Source organism: Polychytrium aggregatum, assembly GCF_025602895.1.
Source record: "Polychytrium aggregatum strain JEL109 chromosome Unknown BJ171scaffold_16, whole genome shotgun sequence".
In the NCBI taxonomy this organism is placed as follows: domain Eukaryota; kingdom Fungi; phylum Chytridiomycota; class Chytridiomycetes; order Polychytriales; genus Polychytrium; species Polychytrium aggregatum.
Window position 1 is genome coordinate 752,818 of NW_026516218.1, and position 18,949 is coordinate 771,766.

At 57.3% G+C, this 18,949-nt stretch overlaps 4 protein-coding genes across 4 annotated transcripts; 3 read left to right on the top strand and 1 right to left on the bottom strand.

Annotated features, from left to right (window-relative positions):
• The first annotated feature begins 823 nt into the window (after positions 1–823).
• BJ171DRAFT_84467 (uncharacterized protein) lies at positions 824–6,141 on the top strand. Its single transcript, XM_053115939.1, has 14 exons — positions 824–963; positions 1,132–1,142; positions 1,334–1,361; positions 1,494–1,525; positions 1,713–1,855; positions 1,940–2,071; positions 2,178–2,242; positions 2,431–2,945; positions 3,127–3,505; positions 3,720–4,405; positions 4,519–4,841; positions 5,069–5,370; positions 5,475–5,841; positions 5,950–6,141. Exons 1-14 carry the CDS (start codon positions 906–908, stop codon positions 5,999–6,001), a joined length of 3,093 nt encoding a protein of 1,030 aa, XP_052967264.1. The 5' UTR covers positions 824–905; the 3' UTR covers positions 6,002–6,141.
• A 39-nt stretch (positions 6,142–6,180) lies between these two features.
• On the top strand, positions 6,181–7,702 carry BJ171DRAFT_503190 (uncharacterized protein). Its single transcript, XM_053110849.1, has 4 exons — positions 6,181–6,484; positions 6,729–6,897; positions 7,162–7,391; positions 7,508–7,702. Exons 1-4 carry the CDS (start codon positions 6,482–6,484, stop codon positions 7,595–7,597), a joined length of 492 nt encoding a protein of 163 aa, XP_052967265.1. The 5' UTR covers positions 6,181–6,481; the 3' UTR covers positions 7,598–7,702.
• Positions 7,703–8,122: 420 nt separating this feature from the next.
• BJ171DRAFT_84486 (uncharacterized protein) lies at positions 8,123–15,516 on the top strand. The gene is made up of 20 exons (XM_053115940.1): positions 8,123–8,242; positions 8,479–8,576; positions 8,724–8,848; positions 9,049–9,156; positions 9,323–9,419; positions 9,618–9,793; positions 9,999–10,098; positions 10,197–10,301; positions 10,378–10,551; positions 10,695–10,823; positions 10,924–11,365; positions 11,581–11,699; positions 11,821–11,931; positions 12,011–12,261; positions 12,364–12,484; positions 12,634–12,783; positions 12,912–13,207; positions 13,498–13,849; positions 13,957–14,070; positions 14,180–15,516. The coding sequence occupies exons 1-20, from the start codon at positions 8,155–8,157 to the stop codon at positions 15,431–15,433; spliced, it is 4,410 nt and encodes a 1,469-aa protein (XP_052967266.1). The 5' UTR covers positions 8,123–8,154; the 3' UTR covers positions 15,434–15,516.
• Positions 15,517–16,971: 1,455 nt separating this feature from the next.
• Positions 16,972–18,836, bottom strand: BJ171DRAFT_598756 (tubulin binding cofactor C-domain-containing protein; the record flags this gene model as incomplete). Its single annotated transcript, XM_053114867.1, has 7 exons — positions 16,972–17,129; positions 17,224–17,359; positions 17,457–17,525; positions 17,675–17,788; positions 17,965–18,181; positions 18,279–18,427; positions 18,600–18,836. The coding sequence occupies 7 exons, from the start codon at positions 18,834–18,836 to the stop codon at positions 16,972–16,974; spliced, it is 1,080 nt and encodes a 359-aa protein (XP_052967267.1).
• Between the last annotated feature and the right edge of the window lie 113 nt (positions 18,837–18,949).

The window sequence follows — 18,949 nt, forward strand, 5'->3', positions numbered from 1 at the left end:
TCATTTCAATGTCCAGGCGGTCTGGGCGGTCTGGGATGTCGGGTGCTGCGATCCCACCCCCACACAGGGCAGGATGGTGCATGTGTGCTGGGCGGGATCCTCGTGGGATCCTCGCAGAATCGCAAGACGGCGGAGAGCAGACCCCATGCAATATGTTGCTGCATGTCGGGACAGGCCCTCCCCTGATCCTGGCTTCTCGTCTTCCCAGTACCGCTCGGGGAACCCACTGTGCAACCCAGAAGGAGCTTGTCGCCTGCAGAGATGCATCCAGCCCAGGGACAGACGCCAGCTGTGCTCGCACAATCGACCGACCCTGCCGGATCTGCGGCGGACGACCAGGTCCATGTCTGGATTGGCTGCAGCGTCGTCTGCCGAGCCCAGCTCTCTTCCTTCAGCGCTCCTCCCAGTCCATGGCATCGCTCGCACCGTCGGTGACGCCTGGCTTCTGGCACCAAACAGATCGAGCAGCCGCAGCAACAGCAGGAGGTCTGCGGCTCTGGTCCAAGTCGCCGATCCACCTGCAGCTCTGGTTCAAGTCGCTGGCCTATTTGCAGTCGAGACCTTGCCTCCACATGCCATCTGGGTCTGCTGCCCACCACATGGCTGCCCTCGCTGCTCATGACCACCATCCCTCCGCACTTCCGTTTTTCCTCGCGCCGACTCGCATTCTGTCGGTCTGGCCAGCCTCCTCACGTGAAGTTTGCACATGCCTGGTTCGCCCAAGCGGGAGCCGCTGTTGATCCAGGGCCAGGGCCAGGATGGCCTATTTATTCTCCCGACCATCGACCCATTCTTGACCATTTTGCACCCGCCTATATCCTCCCTCACGACCCGATCGGTTCCTTGCGCGCTCCAAGAACCGCTCGCTCGCTCCCTAAACTCGCTTCAAATACACACGACGTATCATGTCCAGTGCCCTTCGCTTCGATAACCGAGTTGTCGTCATCACCGGCGCCGGAGGAGGTGAGCATTCCTCAGTGACCTGCGTCTGGAAGCTGGGGCGAGTGGTTGTTCTGGCTGGCCGGAGGAGTCACTGGCCCGAAGACCTGCCTGCCTGCAAGGCCCTCACCGTCTGGAGATGCGCTCATGCAACCCATTTGCTGACCCTCGTCTCGCATCCACGATGTATAGGTCTCGGAAAGGTATGGTGTTCATGGCGCATTTGACTCGGCTCGTCTGGTCTTGGCCGTATCTTCCCAACGCTTGCACTTTGGCTGCTTGAACGGGCTCGTCGGCAACGGCATAAAATCTACCGAGTCCCTGGCATTGACGCGGCATCTTGCTTCTGCATTTCTGCATCGCCATTTGGCGTTGTCTTGTTTCGTCTCTCCAGGTCTACGCCCTCTTCTTTGCCTCTCGTGGTAAGTTATTTCAAGCCGCTACTACCTTCGGGTCGATGGCCCAGCCCTTTAGATCCCAGCCTCACGCACTGCATCGCCAAAATATGCAAGGAGGGATGCCACAGCTCTGACTCGTGCCTTGCTGTTGAACAGGCGCTTCCGTGGTGGTGAACGATCTCGGACAGGTAAGCCTGCCACTCGGTTCTGTGGCCCTTGAGAGCCCTGTCGTCACAGTACCGCCATCGGGTACAGTCGCCCGGACAATTCTCAGAGCATCTATTGCCGATCCGCCCTGGCCTGCTCGTCGCATGTGCGGAATCAATGATCGTGTGGTGACTCACGCTGCTTCCATGTACCCTTTGCTCTCTGAAGGCTGCCGATGCTGTCGTCGCCGAGATCACCAAGGCTGGCGGAAAGGCCATTGCCGACCACCACAGCGTCGAAGATGGCGACAAGATTGTCCAGGCGGCTCTGGCGGCCTTTGGCCGCATCGATATCGTCATCAACAATGCTGGGTAAGCCTGGGTCTGGCAACTTCTGCTGCCGCCGTTGTCGCGGCCGCCATCGACGTCGTCGCTGACCAACACTGTATCATCCAGTATCCTCCGCGACAAGTCCTTCTCTCGCATGTCCGATGCGGAGTGGGATAGCGTCCACGCCGTCCATGTCCGCGGCTCCTACAAGGTGACCAAGGCTGCGTGGGACCATTTCGTCAAGCAAAAATACGGCCGGTAAGTCCACAGCAGCGCTGCTTTCGAATGTGGGTGCAGAGACGCAATCGTGGATCGTCCGGCGTATCCCTGATGGCTAACTCGGTCGCGGATGCTCGGGTTCCAGAGTCATCAACACTGCTTCGGCGGCAGGCATCTACGGCAACTTTGGCCAGGCCAACTACAGCTCCGGTATGCGCATGTGCAGCCCTGTGCCGACCGTCTGTGCAGCCCTGTGCCGACCGCCTGGACAGATAGATGGTGGTAGTGCACTACCAGCCTTGCGGTTTGCTGGGTCGGGAGCCACCTCTATGCTTGGCCGGTAGCTCAATCGCTGACGCATTCCGTGCTTGATCGCACAATCCCGTCTCGCCTTCCAGCCAAGCTCGCTCTCCATGGCTTTACCATGACCCTTGCCCGCGAAGGCGCCAGAAACAACATCCATGTCAACACCATTGCTCCCCTGGCCGCCTCGCGCATGACCGAGACGGTGATGCCACCCGAGATCCTCAACAGTCTCAAGCCCGAGTACATTGTGCCTCTTGTTGCCTATCTCTGCCACGAGTCCACGGCCGAGAACGGCGGCATCTTCGAGCTCGGGGCTGGCTTTGTTTCCAAGCTCCGCCGCGAACGCTCTCGCGGTGTCGTCTTCAAGGCCGACTCCAGCTTCACTCCTGGAGCCGTCGCCGCCCGATGGAAGGAGATCTGCGATTTTAACCAGCCTGAATACCCCAACTCTATTACCGACACCGATTGGATGTCCCTGCTCGACAAGGCCAAGCATCTGCAGACCAACGCGCAGTCGGCCAGCGACCTGAGATTCGATGATCGAGTCGTGCTCGTCACCGGCGCCGGTGCTGGTCTGGGTCGCGCCTACTCTCTTCTGTTTGGCAAGGTAACTGGCTGGGTTGTCTGAGATTGTTTTTGGCGCATCAACTGCCGGCCCTGTCGTGAGTCAGTGAACCGTGGTCGTATTTTTTCCATCGGAGCTGTGGGGCTCTGCTGGCAAAATGTTATCTTCGCCGCGCCGCCGATCGCTAACATGGCTGGCTCCTTCATGTCTGCCTCCAACCCAGCTTGGTGCCTCCGTTGTCGTCAACGATCTCGGTGCTCCCGCTGCCGAAAAGGTTGCCCAGGAGATCCGCGCCGCGGGCGGCAAGGCCATGGTCGTTGCCGGCTCTGTTGAGAACGGCGAGCAGATTGTCCAGGCCGTGATCGACGCCTTTGGCCGCATCGATGTCGTCGTGAACAATGCCGGCATCCTTCGAGACCGCTCGTTTGCTCGCATGACCGACAACGAATGGGACCTGGTCTACAACATCCATCTCCGCGGCACCTACAAGGTCACTCGGGCTGCCTGGGGCCACATGCTCAAGCAAAAGTACGGCCGCATCATCAACACCTGCTCGGCCGTCGGTCTCTACGGCAACTTTGGACAAGCCAACTACAGTGCTGGTGAGTATTTTATTGGACTGGTGTTCCTGTCTGTATCTGCTTGGGAGTGTGTCTCTATCGATCTGTGATTGGGTTCGCACCGATGTCCGATCGGACACGGCTCCTGCTCGACGTGAAGATCCTCATGCTCCAACTCACATCCAACTTTGTGGCTAACACCGACTGATACTGACGGACCCATCCATTCGCTCCCTGACACCCACCTGCATTTCAGCCAAGGCCGGTATCCTTGCCCTAACCAACACCCTTGCGCTCGAGGGCCAGAAGCACAACATCATCTGCAACACCATTGCTCCCAACGCCGGCACGGCCATGACGGCCACCATCCTGCCGCCTGAGGTTGTCGAGGCTCTCAAGCCCGACTACGTCGCGCCGCTGGTGGCCTTCCTTGCCCATGAGTCCAACACAGAAACCCGCGGATGCTATGAAGTTGGCTCCGGCTGGATCTCCAAGGTCCGCTGGCAGCGCAGCGGCGGCGTTGGCTTCCCGGTCGACGGCCAGCTCCTGCCCGAGCACATTGCCTCGAACTGGAACGCCATCACCACCTTTGATGACGGTCGCGCCCACTGGCCAGCTACGACCCAGGAGTCGTTCACGGCGATCCAGGCCAACTTTGGCCACACCTCTGGCGCTGCCGCTCCGGCGCGTGCACCCAAGGATGGCGCCTCCAAGGTCGATGTGGCCAAGGCCCAGAGCATCAAGTTCCCCTCGCAGACCTTCTCCTACAGCCAGCGCGATGTCATCATCTACGCGCTTGGTGTCGGCGCTCGGCGCACGGACCTGCCCCTCGTCTACGAGAACTCGGACAAGTTTGTTGCCCTCCCAACCTACGGCGTTGTTCCTGCGTTTGCTGCCCAATCGGCCGTGTCCTTTGGCGACTTTATGCCCAACTTCAACCCGGTAGGCACTGGAGCGGCGCTGTCTTGCAATACCAACAGCAAATGCCGAGCCGTGGCGTGCCTTTGATACTGCGATGGCGGCTGACTGATATCCGTTGTGTGTATCTCTCGCAGATGATGCTCCTCCACGGCGAGCAGTACCTCGAGTTCAAGAAGCCTCTGCCCGTCGCCGGCAATGTTGTGAACCAGGCCCGCGTCATTGACATCCTCGACAAGGGCAGCGGCGCCGCTCTCATCCTTGGCGTCACCACCACCGACGAGAAGGGCGAAGTCATCTGCGAGAACCAGTTCACCCACTTTATTCGCGGCTCGGGTGGCTTTGGTGGCAAGAAGGAGAGCCAACGGGGTCCCGCCACCGAAGCCAACGAGGCTCCCTCGCGCCCTGCCGACGCCGTCATGAGAGAGAAGACCACACCCGACCAAGCTGCGCTCTACAGGTAGTGTATAGTGCAGCCATACGAGCTCGGGTGGCGGGTATGGGAGGTGGCTCTGTTCTGCTCTTATATGTCAAAGCCCTTTCGGCTACGAGCAGCTTGCACCACTTCCTGTCCGAGCCGCTGTCCAGACTGCTGTTGCCAGGCTGCGCGACCACCTCGATCCCAGGCTCGCTGCTGACTCGGTTTTCCATGTGTCTGTCTTGTAACCCATCTGTATTTTCCTCCAGACAATCGGGCGATCTCAACCCGCTCCACATCGATCCTCAAATGTCTGCCATGGGCGGCTTCGACGTCCCCATCTTGCACGGACTATGCAGCTTCGGCATCGCCGGCAAGCACATCTTCCAAAAGTACGGAAACGGAAACCCGGCCTCATTCAAGTCCATCAAGGCCCGCTTCGTCAAGCATGTGTTCCCCGGCGAGACTCTGGAGACCCACATGTGGAAGGAGGGAAACAAAGTCATCTTCCAGGTCAAGGTGGTTGAGCGGAACGTCGTGGTCATTTCCAACGCCGCCGTCATCCTCAACGGTGAGAGAATCGGCTACTCTGATGGTTTTGGGCGGCGCGACTCCGAGCCTATGGATGCGGGAAGGGTGCTAATAATGACGAATCTCTCCTCCTCACAATATCAGATGTCCCTGTCCCTAGCAAGGTCACCGCCCCCGCTACCGCTGGGGCAGCCACTATCTTTGCCCAGATCGAGTCCGGCCTAAACTCCCTCTCAGCTGAGGAGAGAAAGACCCAGGTGTCCAAGACCAAGGCCATCTTTGGCTTTGACATCACCGATGCCTCTGGCGCTCTCTCAAACTGGTTCATTGACCTCAAGCAGGGTGACGGTGCTGTTGGCTCTGGCAAACAAGCTCCCAACAATGCCAAGATCGACATGACCGTGAGCGTCAGCGACAAGGACTTTGTCGATCTGGCTGCCGGCAAAGCCAATCCGCAGAAGTTGTTCATGGCTGGCAAGCTCAAGGTCAAGGGCAACATGGGTCTGGCAACGTAAGTGCCTGCAGCGACTGCGAGTGGTGTAGATCCTGGAGGTCTCGGCATGAGACGGCAGCAATGATTCTGAGACCGACTCTGTGTTCTCTCTCTCTCTGTTTCCAGTAAACTCGAGGGTGTCCTCAAACTCGGTGCTGGCGGCAAGGCCAAGCTCTAAGTAACCAAATCCACGGGTACACAGAATACAACACACGATGCGGCCTTATCATAATCATTATTTTCGCTATACTTTCAAACGACATACGGATTTGACTTTCCAAAATATATCCCAGCAAAGTGGGAAGAATGATAACGAAATGCTTGGGTTTTGAGCGTCGAGGACGATTACTGTTCCTTCCGACGAAAAGCAGGCTGCTGATTCGGGCGGTTTGGCCAGCCACACGGCAGCTGCAGAGTGGTTGCAACTTGAGACAATCGAATTGGAGACGTTCAGGCAGTGTGATCCGCAAGGGCTGTCGATTGGGCGGCCATTGTTTGCCGCTCCCCCTCTCCTTGACCTTTGGGCGGGAAACGTCGCATCGAGGGAGGGGCCTGTCGACCGAAGGCAGATTGTAGTTGTCCCTCTGTCGCTTTGCCGTCCTTCTCGCACGCTTACCTTCCTTCCCTGCCATCGACTCTATCTGCAAGTAACAGCAAGATGGTAAGTACCACTGGCGGGAATGTGATTCTCGCCGGCCATGCTCGAGTTTGATGCTCTCGGCACGAGCGCACGCCTCTGTTGCCTTGAGTGAACTGAAAATGGGATCGTTGCAGATGGGGTGCGGACGGCTGATGGCTGGCACGGCAGGATGGCCGATAGCGCAACTGCGATTCCAGATCCATCGGCCTTGTTTCTCCACTCACCCGCCGACCCACTCGCCGATTCCCCATGTGTCCCTCTCCAGTCCGCCCGCAAACAAAAGAAGAAGCGTGCCGTCCGACAGAACTCGAATGTCTTTGCCATGTTCGATCAGAAGCAGATCGGCGAGTTCAAGGAGGCTTTCTCGATGTTCGATCACGACTCGGATGGATTTGTTGACAAAGAGGATCTGAAGGATATGCTGGCGTCGCTTGGTAAGCGAGGTGTTGTTTGCACTCAGTTGGCGAGCTGAGCAGGTCGGTGGTTTCCAGCATCCTGGTCATTGGGTCGACAGGGAGCTCCCGATCACTGAATTAGAAACGAGCCCCGACTCCACATGGATGGCGACTGCGACTGCGACTACCAATGTGAATGTGAATGTGTCCTGGACGGCATCGACAGGCAGCGGCCAACCACCGCATCCAAGCGCCAGCAGCCGCTCTGACTGGTGTTTCCTCTCCATGCTTTGCGGTGCCAAGGACAAACCCCCACGGACGAATATATCGACGACATGATCTCGGAGGCTCCTGGCACCATCAACTTCACCATGTTTCTGACTCTCATGGGAGAGAAAATGAGCGGCACCGATCCCGAGCATGAGATCCTGCAAGCCTTTGAGTGCTTTGACGAAGGGAAGACGGGATTCATCAACGCCGAAGCGCTCCGCGAGCACATGACAACCATGGGCGACCGATTCACAGACGAAGAGGTGGGTGTCGAGCATCGCTGGGCCGCGCTGGAGGGCTCATCGAGCGACGGCATCGAGCGACGGCATCGGGCCACACAAACGGACGTCCCGACTGATGATGCTCTTCGTGCCATCAGGTCGACATTATGTTCAAGGGCGCCCCTCTGGATGCCAAGGGCAACTTCAACTACCGTGAATGGACCCGGGTACTGAAGCACGGCGAATAGACTGCCTGGTTGTGCTGCGTGCCGGTCGTTTGGGAGAGTGCTGCTGGGTCTTGAGAGGGGAGGAGCGGATCGGTCGAATTCCAATACACATCTGTGCCAATGCGACCCCGTGGCCCGTGCAATGCAGTGCCGTTTGGCTGCCGAGCTCGTGCTTCCACGTCGACTCGGTCGCTGGATCTTCAGTCTGTCGATCCGGTCGGATGCGCCTGGTCCCCAATGGTCCTGGAATGTTGGTGATGTCGGTGGTGGTGATGTCGGTGGTGGTGATGTCGGTGGTGGTGATGTCGGTGGTGGTGATGTCGGTGGTGGTGATGTGGGAACCGGCCGACCGAGATCCCAGCGAGGCGACCGAGGAGCGTCTCGGCCCTCGCCGTGTCGCTTTGGCTGCTCCTCGCCAGAGCCCGACAACCACTCAACGTCCTTCTGGATCAACCTCGAGAGCAGGTTGTCTGCACCGCCATCGGCTCGCCCCGGCCATCGCCAGTCCCTGCCCTCCCCCCCTCACCGCAGAGTGCGCCCCCCTCCCGATCCCTTCGTTGCGGGAAGATCGCTTCGACATGCAGCCCTCGTCCTTTGCTGCGTCCTCGGGCCTTGCCAAGTACGCCCTTGCCCCTCCTCAGGACATGTTGCTCAATCCAACGCTGGGTCAGTCTTGGGTCTTCTTGCTGTGTTTTGCGCACTGCTCCAGTGCTTCTCATGACCTCTTGACGTGGACGCCCGCCGGTGGGGCGTAAAGGTCGTCGTGTCTGCTCTGCCCTGCTTCTCCGTCGATCCGGAAGTGCCTTTGGCGGTGTGCCTCGATCTGTTGTGTTCTCTGACCCGGTCATAACCATGTTTCACCATCGGACCTTTCTCCCAAACGCCATTGCCACACCGTCCAGGCTATGCCGACGTCTATCCCCAGCGGCCGCACCAGGACGAGGATCTGCTGACCGAGTCGAACGCAAAGGAGGGATTCAAAGACCGAGCCATCGTCCAGGTGAGCGGCATCGCCATCCATACCCGGTGCGATCGGCATCGAGATCCTCCCGTCTCTGCTGGCCACAGGCATTCCGCTCCTATGCGGCATTGGCATGTCTCTCACATTTTTGGCACGTCGGTGGACGGTGCTCCTGTTTTGCTGCAGAAGGAAACCTTTTCGCTTCAAGATCTCACATACGACAAGTTCCATGAGAAGCGCATCCTGCAGACCCTCAGTGGCTTCGTGGCTGAGGTGCAGGCACACAAGCAAAAGCTGTCGCTCATTCCAAGGTGACTGGACTGGCTCTTGGGCGAGCCGCTGCGATGTCGAGCGGCAGGATGCGCAAAGGCTCCTTTCCATAGTCGAGCGAGTCGTTGGGCCTTGCCTTCGCGATGCGGGCCAGTTGTGTCGTGGCCCTGTCTTCCAGGCGAGCCGCAATCCTGTCCTTCGCCTATTCCTGACCGGGAGCTCTCTCGACGCCATCCGACAGAAACCTCAAATACAAGATCGAAGAGGTTAAGCGGAGTCTCTATGCTAGCCTGCACAAAGCATCCGACGGCCAGACGCTGCTGGAGATTGTCAAGAACCCAAATATGGAGTATGTGTCCTTATTTGCTCATCTGGACTCGAAGAAAGCCTCGGCCGCCTCGATCCAATGCCGCAGAGAAACATGCAAACGGTCCTTGCGGCTCCACACAGTTGGCGATCGGCGTCGGACGGACGCTAATTTCCTTAACGGCTCCCTCCCTCCCTGTCCTGGACAGTGTCCGAGCGGATCGCCTCATCGACTTTGTCATCCAGAAGCAGGTTCCGATCCTCAGAGCAGTTCTATACTGCAAGGCATTCTGTCTCGTCGAGCAGGTGGGTCTGCTTTCGTCGGGGCTGTACCTACACAGAGCTTGTATCTCCGCCGCCGAGGCGACTCGCTAGGTTGGGCATCCTCGAGGTCACGGATTGTGATGGACGGTTTCGAAGTCGACCGGCTCGATGGCTCTCTTGGTTGGCGTGTCCCCATACTGACCCACGCAAGGTCTGCTTGACTCTATATTCGATCCGCAGATGAGTCGCCTTCCATCCGGAAGCTCAGGAGAAGAAGGTTGCCGATGGTGGACCGGACGGATGTGGCAGTATCAAGACGGACTGCTGGCCAAGATCAGCAGCTCGTCAGGCTCTGCCCGAGGAAACTCACAGATCGCCACCGCGGCCCGCAGTCTCGTCGCCACATGGCGATACAGGTGAATGCCAACGGCCCTCGCCGCACAGCCCACGCGGCTGTGTCGCTCTTCAGATGAGCACTCTCCATCTCCGGATGCATTGCCAGAGCCGACCTGAGTCGATACGGCGCCTGCACGAGTAGGGGTCAGCATCGCGAGAGCGTGTTAATTCCTCTACTGACTCGGTGTCGATATTCATAACCATCGCCTTCGTTTCGCCAAACAGCATGCGATTCCTGCTGTATCAGAACTACGAGGGACTGATCGACCAAAAGACGCTTCTTCTGAGACTCACCAGCAGCTTCGCGGAGCCCAAGTCTGATCAGGTACGGTCGGCGATGCTGCTCCGGCTGGGCACAACGGGACTGTTTTTTACCCACCCATGCGGCGAGAATGCCTCCCTAACACCCAGCGTCGCTTGCAGACCCACTTTTTGGTCGATATCCTCAAGGCGCTACTCGACGATATCTGCCGGACACGCACGCTTACAAGGATTTTGATTGAATCGTGTGTCAACAAACTGGGCCGAGTAAGCCATCTGCTATCTTTGGCATCCTCCCTTGCGCCAGACGAGTCTTGTTCTGACCCATCTGTGCTGCTCCCAGCTTGGTCTGAGCTCGGCGTCGCCCGCCCTTGCAGTGGAGCAGCGCAACGCCGTCCTCAACCTCCTCTGCGCGACAATTCTCAAGGCGCCTGATTCTGTCATATCTCCGCAACACTGGCTTGCCCACGAAAGGGTATTCAAGCACGCGCTGGGCGCCGAAGTTCGATCGGTGCTGGTGGGTGCCGTGGCGGTTTTGTGTGTGTCAATTTCGATGCCACACAGGTCTTTTTCCTTTGATTGGATCCCGAGTTTCCGGCTTTCAGAACCTACGCACTGACGCAGTGACGCACTGACGCACTTGCGCCAACATTGGCACAGAGCTCGGATAAGAATAGGGGAATGGCGCAGCATCTGAGGCAGCAGCAGCTCAGCATCGAGTGCCGCAATCGGGATCTGCTCGACTCATGGGACAGCGAAAACTTTGCTGACTATCTCTCAAAGGTTCAGGTGAGCGCTTGCACGATGAGTGTTGTTGCCCGGCCGAGTCGAGGCTTCGAGCTGCGCACTTTGTCTGGCTGGGTGAACTGATCCCACCTGGATCTTGCAGGTTCAATACAACCATCTCGCTCCGCCGATACTAGAGCTGCAGGTCAACGAATCCATCTATCGCACGTGGCACAAGTATATAGAACTGGAGTTGAGTCGGGAGACAAGCTCAAACGTACAGCAACCGGCGTCGCTCTTACCCGAATCGCCGCCGTCCGAACCTGCGGCCGTGCTCCGATTGCTCTGCCGACATGTTCACGCTCTCTGCGACTGGGCTGTGCACACGCCCTTTTACAAGGGCTTTGAAATCGACGCCGGATCTTTGCTTACTGAGGAGCCAAGGCCGTTGGCGACGCGACAGCAGTGTTATTTTGTGATGTGGATGCTCTCCAAAGCTCTGGCCAGTGCGGAGGGACACATGGCCGCTCTCACCAAGGGCACCCTCCAAGATATTTTGTTGAACTACCTCGACAAAGCTGCAGTTCAGGTGCCGGACAAAACAGGTAAGGGGCGTCCCTGGCACTACTACATTGAAGCATGCTCTCTTGAGCGACAAGCAGCGCTGAGCGAGCGAGCGCTCTTGTCTCATGCTACCTATATATGAACGAGTATCGCCGATGCTTGCGCACAGTCACGAACTCGCGATCGGGGGTGTGTGTTCATATTGCGGCCGGATATGATGCTCACCTCGCTATGGCTCGTACTTCCCAAACCACAGTGTCCCGCTGCATTGCGTCGCTATTTTCTGTGCTGGTCCACACGAACCTGTTCTCCTACACACAATTCTTGGAACGCCTTGTCGCCCGCGGAGATCTGGAGTACCGTGAGGCTGGAGATGTACGTGCTCGACCTCTACACTGATTCACAGCCAGGGTTCCTGCCACTCCGCACTGTCTCACGATCGCGTCTCTATTGCTGCTCCATGCGCCGGATCCTACCAACATCGTGAACCACGCAGTCTCGCTCCCTTTGGCGGGCGATGCTGCTCAAAGAACTTTGTCCGCTGGACCTGAGTCCGCACTACAGCATCCTTTGCGATAACCTTGTGAGACACAACGAAGCCCAGTCGGTAAGCTGAGACAGTTGTTGCCATGTCGCAAGTGATGCCGTAACGCACACTCACTGGTGTTGTCGTCCATCTATCACAGCCACAAAGCCAATACGAGCTAGCCCAGACTTTGGTAATGGATCTGCTCCAGCCCATGTTCAAGAATAGAGCGCTGGATATCAGTCGCGAGAACCCGCGCTGGGATACCACCGACGAGTATATCCGGTCTCGGAAGATCGACACTACCAAGATTACCGCCGTGCTCGGTCAGGATTTATCCTGGTCCGACAAAGCCCGACTCGCACGGTGGATTGTGGAATCGTGTTTGGACTACAAAGTCAAGGATGTCCAGTAAGCGCACTGTTTCCGCGAACCAGTCGGGTGCAAGGTCTCCGACATGCGCATGTGATGGTGGATTTCCATCCCGTACAACTGACTTGCTTCCGTATACAGAATCGATGTGACGAACTGGCGGAACTTGACGACACCCGGGAGCTCACTGCTCAACGTCCGCCAGTTCTGCGCCGTCGTTAATTTGCTCGAGATTCTCTCTGACCCGCTTGGAATTCTTGAGGTACTTTACTCTGGATTTATCGACGGGCAGCATTCTGTCCCTTTGGCAGAGGAATGGCCGCTCGTGACAGGATCCTCGTATCCCACCGGTGACATGTAGCACTGACGAACTATCGATTGCGTCGCTGGTTCCCCATCGCTTTGCCATAGGTCTCGCTGTGGATGCTCCAGAAAAGCACCGACAAGGGCATGTACCCATTGGTGATAGATGCCCTGCGGCGGCACGAATTCGAGTATCTGTGCTTTGGCCGGATCGACGACATCACCGAGGGGCTGACGAAAAAATACCAGAGCCACAAGGTAGCAATATTGTGGCGCCTCAGACATGCCTGCTTTGGCACTATCTGTGAGCCCAGCCGTGCCAGACCAAAGGCAGTCTTGGAGATGCGGTACAAGCCAACTCACCTCGGCTGTCTCTTGCTTTGTAGGGGAGCCAGTATCTGCAGTTTTATCTCGACTATCTGCAGCTGGCCGATTACACAGGTCTGCGATTGGATCCGGCACAATCTAAGCTGGCCGCTCTGGAGCTGCCTGGAACCACCCACCATGCTGAGAAGATCCCTATGGAGTTCAAGGCCGTTCGTGACTTGGTGGATACCCCGTCGTCTATTCACGAGAAGGCATCGGAGCTGTACCACAGCTTCCACAACAACCCTGAGGCCGTGCGCCGCATCTTTCTCTATGACCTGGATCTATTGCGAAAGTCCTATCCGATCAAGAAGAGGTATGAAGCTCGAGACGGGACTGGCGAGTGCATTAGGCTTGACGTTCGGGCAGCGACATGAGCCTCGGTGGCTGCTGAAGGTGTGCATATCCGAGCGACCATTTGAGAGAAACAGTTTGGCCTTACGGAGCAATCGGCATGTGGCGATTTGCACACAGCCATCTGCCAGATCCATGCGAGACAGCAGGTGTGGGCGACGACATGGAACGGGCTGTCTGGGATATGATTTGTTGCTGTACATCTGCCGGCTGCAGAGCCCTCGCTAATCAGCGATATTCGATCTCCGGCAGCGTCTTCGACTTTCGGCGCAAGCTCGAAGTGCACGTCGAGGTGCTCCGGCAGCTGAACGAAACATCGCTGTTCCTCGATGATGTCATCATCGACTATTTGAAAGAGCATTACCTCACTCCTCTTTTGAGCACTTCGAGCGCTCCGGTCACGGGCGAGTTCCGCAAGCCACCGGCGGGGTCGGCCACACATGGCAGTGTCAAGCACGGCGAGCTCCTGGACGCCGGAGGCGGGCCTGCTTCCTGGTTTATCACGCTGCTTGTGCTGCTTGTGTGCCGGCGGTGCTGCTCGCCTCTGTCTCTTCTCAAGAGACTCTGCGAGCCGCTGTTCCGATGCATATCAAGCCACTTGTTGGTAAGAGTCAGACATCGGGGCCATCGGCTTGGTTCACCGGGCGGCTTGTGGGCTGTTGCGCATGTCCCGGTTGCTGATCCTCTGTCCTGGTGCTCGCTCGTATATAGCTTGGTATCGCTGTGGATCTCAACCTGCTCTCGAATGTGGTGCTGTTGACGCGATGTATACTGGTTGTTGATTCGGTTGCAAACGTCAACGAGCGACTCTTTTTGACGCAGCAGGTATGTTCTTCGATTCCGCGTCGACCAACGTGCACTCGGATCCATGCGATCACAAGGGCTGCGAATCTAACGACAACGGTTTGTCTGGCCTGCATCCTTGCACTGACAGGACCTCCACGCTCTCCACACGATTCGACACTGCGAGCTCCGCTCGACAGAGGGTCTGTGCTGCGTCGTCAAGATCTTCCATTTGCTCGCGAAGATCGCATCTCACTTCGAGTCCGAGCGCACACCCTCCAGTGAAAGCCTGCCTGTGATCGAACAAATCTCGATCACGCTCAAGATGCTGACGAACGACTCGTGCTGGTTCAAGCGTGCCATCCACAGCAACTTGGAGTGGTCCTATGAGAATATGATCGCGGTCCTGCTTCAGACGGATCTCCTGCCGAGCGCTCCGGAGCCAAGCAACCCTGGCAAGACACCGTCGGCAGGACCAAGCACGCCCGTGCCCACCAAGACCGGACAGGGCCATTCCAAGACCGGGGAGCGCAAAAAGAAAGGATCGATTGTGGCGCCTACGCCGCCTTCGGAGAAGCCTGTCGCCACACCCACATCAGCGCCAGCCGAGGTTCCGCGCCTGGCACACCTGCTTGCATGCAAGAGTGTGCTATGGCGCCACCTGTCGCTGCTCCAGATGAACAGCCTGACAGCCCTTGACCAGCAGCGCCTCCCGCATACTCTGGACGACCTGGTACCGATCTTTGCTGCTTCGATCGCGCAGCTCAGCCAACGGAGCTTTGGCCAAGAGCGCCAGGTGATCCTAGCAATGCTCTGCTTCCTTGACGGCTGCCAGAAGGCTGCCTGGGCAGAGAGTGATCAAGATGCCGCTCAACTCCTGGGTGGATTGAGCGCTGAGCAGTTCGGCGACTCTATCGTCACCAACTTTGCCAAAGCCTTCTTCCTCAGCATTGATGCGACAACGCCAGTCCTTGTGCGCCGCTTGCTTCAGAGCATGCCCCTTGACTTTGTGCGGCCCCTGTCGCAGAAGATCGTCGCAGGAATGATGGTGCCCTTGGGGAGTGATACTTTGGCACAAGCAAGCAATTCGATCGAGGCGCTTGTTTCCTCAAAGACACAGTCGTCACTGTCGGCGCTGCAAGCTGCCATATCACTTGTGCGAATCGTGGTGCAACATGACACACAAAGTGTGGTGCCGACTCCGAGCACCTCCACGTCCAAAACCAATCCCGTACCGGTCGACGTTATCAAACCATGGATACCCCTCGCAAGCACGCTCCATACGCAGATACGATGGTTCTACGACTATGCCAAGGTAGGCGATGCCCTGCTTAGCGAATGGCTCACGGTGCAGCTTCACTTACATAGGCTTACTGCCTCGATCTGCGCTGAAAGTCATCAATAGGGCAAGCTGCTGTCCCACAGAGCGCCATGGCGCCGCAACCATCGGAAAGTAATGCTGTGGAACTTGGGTTCATGCGCAAGAGGTATGTGTCCACTGGACTCCTTTTCAGGCGACCCCCGACCCGTACCACTTTCTCATGTGTTTGGTCCACCGACCCGGCGTCGATTGATCAGCCCCGCGAGATGCTCACTCCGGGACTGCTTTTCCACTATCGACCTGAGTAGCTTCCAGCTCCGGCTCCGGCTCCTGCAAGCGCTGTCCTTGGTCCTCGCCAACGCTCCCAAAGAAACATCGGTCCCCGACCTCGTGGAATATCTGGTCAAGATCATGGCAACACCGTTCGTTCATGACCATGGTCATAGCGAATATCTCTTCAGCTTCACTTTGGACGTAATGTCGTGCCTGATCGATGATGTCAAGTCCAGAGAAGCCAAGAACCAGGTGATGGACGCACTGAAGAGTATACAGAAGGTAAGCCGTTTCCGACTGAGGCCCTCCGATCCAGCCAAGTCGCCTGTCCGCGTTCTGCAGCTGCTGGGTGGCCCAAGCGAACATGTTCTAATCCCTCGACACTGCCTGCAGCAAATACCGTCAGTGTATCAGTTCCCTCCCGTCTTCTCGGACCGCATCGGCCGCATCTTGCCGTACCAAGTTTCCAGCAAGCAATTCGGCGACATCTTCTTGACCAACCTCGATCCGCGATGCCCCCAGCCCCCGCAGCAGATCATGTACTTTTCACTGCACAACCACATCCAGCACTTCAAGCCCTGGGAGTGGCTCGATCGCTATCACGGCTCCGATGCGACGTCGGGCGCCGCCGAGCCGCCGAGCAAAACCTTTGCATCCCATCCGACCTACGATTTCGACACCCCGATTCCGTTGTCGATGTTTGGTGCGGCGCGCGTCCATTCAAGAGAGACACGAGTCTATGAAAAGCACTTTGCATCGAGATCATCCACTGCCGCGAGCGACGGCGCCATCGCCATCGCCATCGCCAATGATGCAGCGATGGATAGTACGCCACTGGATACGAGGGAAGGCACTGCGTTGGAAAACGGAGTCCATGGTCGAGAGACTGCCTCAACAGCGCCGCGGATAGCCGGAGACAGCGACCTGAAGCGAGGGCGAGACGACATGAACGTCGATAGCCCTGCCAAGAAGCACAAAACCGAGCCGTGACACCAAGCGGCCTCCATGTGCACTTAGTTTCTGTTACACCCCATCCTTGCACATTGTCAGAGATGTGTGTATTTCGAAGCCAGTTGTGATTGCCGCGCTGACGAAATGATATTGGACGCTCTGGTTTCATTTTGAATGGAATACACGCACATCCATCATCCGCAGTTGCCATTGATTCTGTAGACGGAGGGCAAGGGCATGCACCCAGCCCCGTCTTCTGAGGTTCCTCAGCCGTTCTGAGCAGTCCTATCACCAGTGGAGTCCATGTGTATTCCAATCAAGACAAACTTGCTTGCAGCGACATGCAGCAGTGCTTCCCACGACGAGGATCCTGCATCAATGAACGCTCTCCGCTGGTGTTACTGAGCTCCGTCGCCAAAGAATAGCACACGATCGCCCCTGACAGCCTCTTCGGTGATCCGAAAGAACACAAGTGGGTTCGACTGCGAGATACCCGACTCTCGCAGCAGCCAATCGCATGCCCCGCTTCCGTTGATTTCGATGGCGGTGACGGACGCTGTGGTTTGATGTTAAATTGTGGTCAGTATTGCGGTCAGTTCGACCACGCATCGCCCCAAGTTATTCAAAGTGCGGATGTGGATGCGAGCAACGCAGGCTTTGAGCCGTTTGCTCAACAGAGATGCACCTGCCTTGAGCCTTGGCGATTCGGTGAATCTCGGGGGTGAGAAAGAGGCGCTCGGCCTCCTTCGGATTGTATTCGAGCTTCCTGATTTGGGCAAACTGGAGCTGTGGCATTGGGCAGAGGAACATCAGGACAGTGTCGCGGCAGTGGAAGCAGCTTGGACGATGCGGTGCTGGGCAGCCGGAGCGCAGATGGATATACCGATCCCGGGATTTTGTGGATGAGCTCGAGGAGCTCGCGAACAGACAGAAACGATAGAATGATGAAGCTCTATTTGGATGCAGACCCGGGTGAGCCCAAGTGGTAAAGCGAGCCCAAGTGGGAAACCACGACGGATCGAGATGTTGGTGGAGACCCCGTTGACTGACCAGCAATCACGATTGAGCATGCGATATCACAGCAGAGCCGCAAGTGCATACCTCCTCTGATGATCGAGGGAGCGGGCCCAGTGTGCACGGGACATGCCACTTGTCCAATTTGGAGCCAGCCCAAAGCGGATGCGTGAAGGTTTTGATTGCATCGGCATGGTTGTACTGGAAAGGTATTATGCACACGGCGAGGGGTCAGGCATTTGCCGAAAGCCATGCGGCGGCCGCGACAGGAAATGGTGAATCGACCAGAGGCATTTTGCGCTGCTTCTCTATGGCGCGGCGCTGGGAGAGAGTGTACCATGAGTAATGTGTGGCCCGAAACTCGGGACTCGACTCACCACAGATACCGCTGTCCAGTTGACGCCCTTGGCATCGTTGAAGTCGTATATGTTGAACCACTCGTTCGCCAACACGCTGAGGCCGGCTCTGTCGAACTGGGACGCCAGCTCCTCATAAAAGTACCAAAAGCAGGACACTTGGATGTCTCTGGATGTTTCAATGATGGGCTGGGTGGCGGCATAGAGAGAAACAAAGACGCCATCGCAGTCCCGCATTCTGGGGCAAACGAGCAGGAGCGAAATGGCATCAGGGCGACCGGCGGCAGCGAACCTCACGACACGTTAGGGCCTGAACATGAGGACAAGTCGCATACCTGAATTGCTGTCCGGCAGCGACAATGACACAGTCCTTGCATTCGCGAATGAAGATGCTTCCCTCACACGGCCCGATGAAGATGAAGCACGAGATGCAAGCATCGACTGTCACTTGGGCCGTGCAGTCAAAGATGCAGAGGCTCGAGTTCTGCAGAAAAAGTAAAGCCAGTGGCTTGAGCACAGCATATTGGCAAGCCACGAAGGGCAGAAACAGGCCAGAATCATCACATGTCATGGAGTAATCAACACGAGCAAGCAGACCAGGGCCACTTCCCAGCCCAGGCAGCCCGCAAGCAGGTACTGGCCAAGCCGGCACAGACCTCACAATCCTCGATCGAGAACGGCATTCCGCTCGGGATGCTTCCGGGTAGCTTCATGTGAACCTGACCCCCCGTGATCTTGGAGAAGGTGAACTCTTTGGGATCAAATCTTGGCCGAGCGGACGGCGCGTTAGATGCAATTGGGTTCGATGTGGTGACGATCTTGGATGGGGACGAGTACTTTGGAGTCTGTCGAAGCAAGCTCGAAAGAAACGGCAGGCTGAGCACGCATCCCATCTTGGTATTGACACAACGACAGCGATTGTGCAGATAATGCTGGGACTAGCGGACGGATGATGTAGAGAGCAGACAGCGAGGCGCCGATTTGAGGAGGTATCGAGTGCAATGGA

Coding starts and splice junctions, on each gene's coding strand:
- BJ171DRAFT_84467 (XM_053115939.1), top strand. CDS start 906: ATGTCCAGTGCCCTTCGCTTCGATAACCGAGTTGTCGTCATCACCGGC. Junction 2,243..2,430: donor CCAGGCCAACTACAGCTCCG/GTATGCGCATGT, acceptor CTCGCCTTCCAG/CCAAGCTCGCTCTCCATGGC. Junction 4,842..5,068: donor GACCAAGCTGCGCTCTACAG/GTAGTGTATAGT, acceptor ATTTTCCTCCAG/ACAATCGGGCGATCTCAACC.
- BJ171DRAFT_503190 (XM_053110849.1), top strand. Junction 6,898..7,161: donor GGATATGCTGGCGTCGCTTG/GTAAGCGAGGTG, acceptor TGCGGTGCCAAG/GACAAACCCCCACGGACGAA. Junction 7,392..7,507: donor ACCGATTCACAGACGAAGAG/GTGGGTGTCGAG, acceptor TCGTGCCATCAG/GTCGACATTATGTTCAAGGG.
- BJ171DRAFT_84486 (XM_053115940.1), top strand. CDS start 8,155: ATGCAGCCCTCGTCCTTTGCTGCGTCCTCGGGCCTTGCCAAGTACGCC. Junction 10,552..10,694: donor CCGAAGTTCGATCGGTGCTG/GTGGGTGCCGTG, acceptor ACATTGGCACAG/AGCTCGGATAAGAATAGGGG. Junction 11,700..11,820: donor AGTACCGTGAGGCTGGAGAT/GTACGTGCTCGA, acceptor TGAACCACGCAG/TCTCGCTCCCTTTGGCGGGC.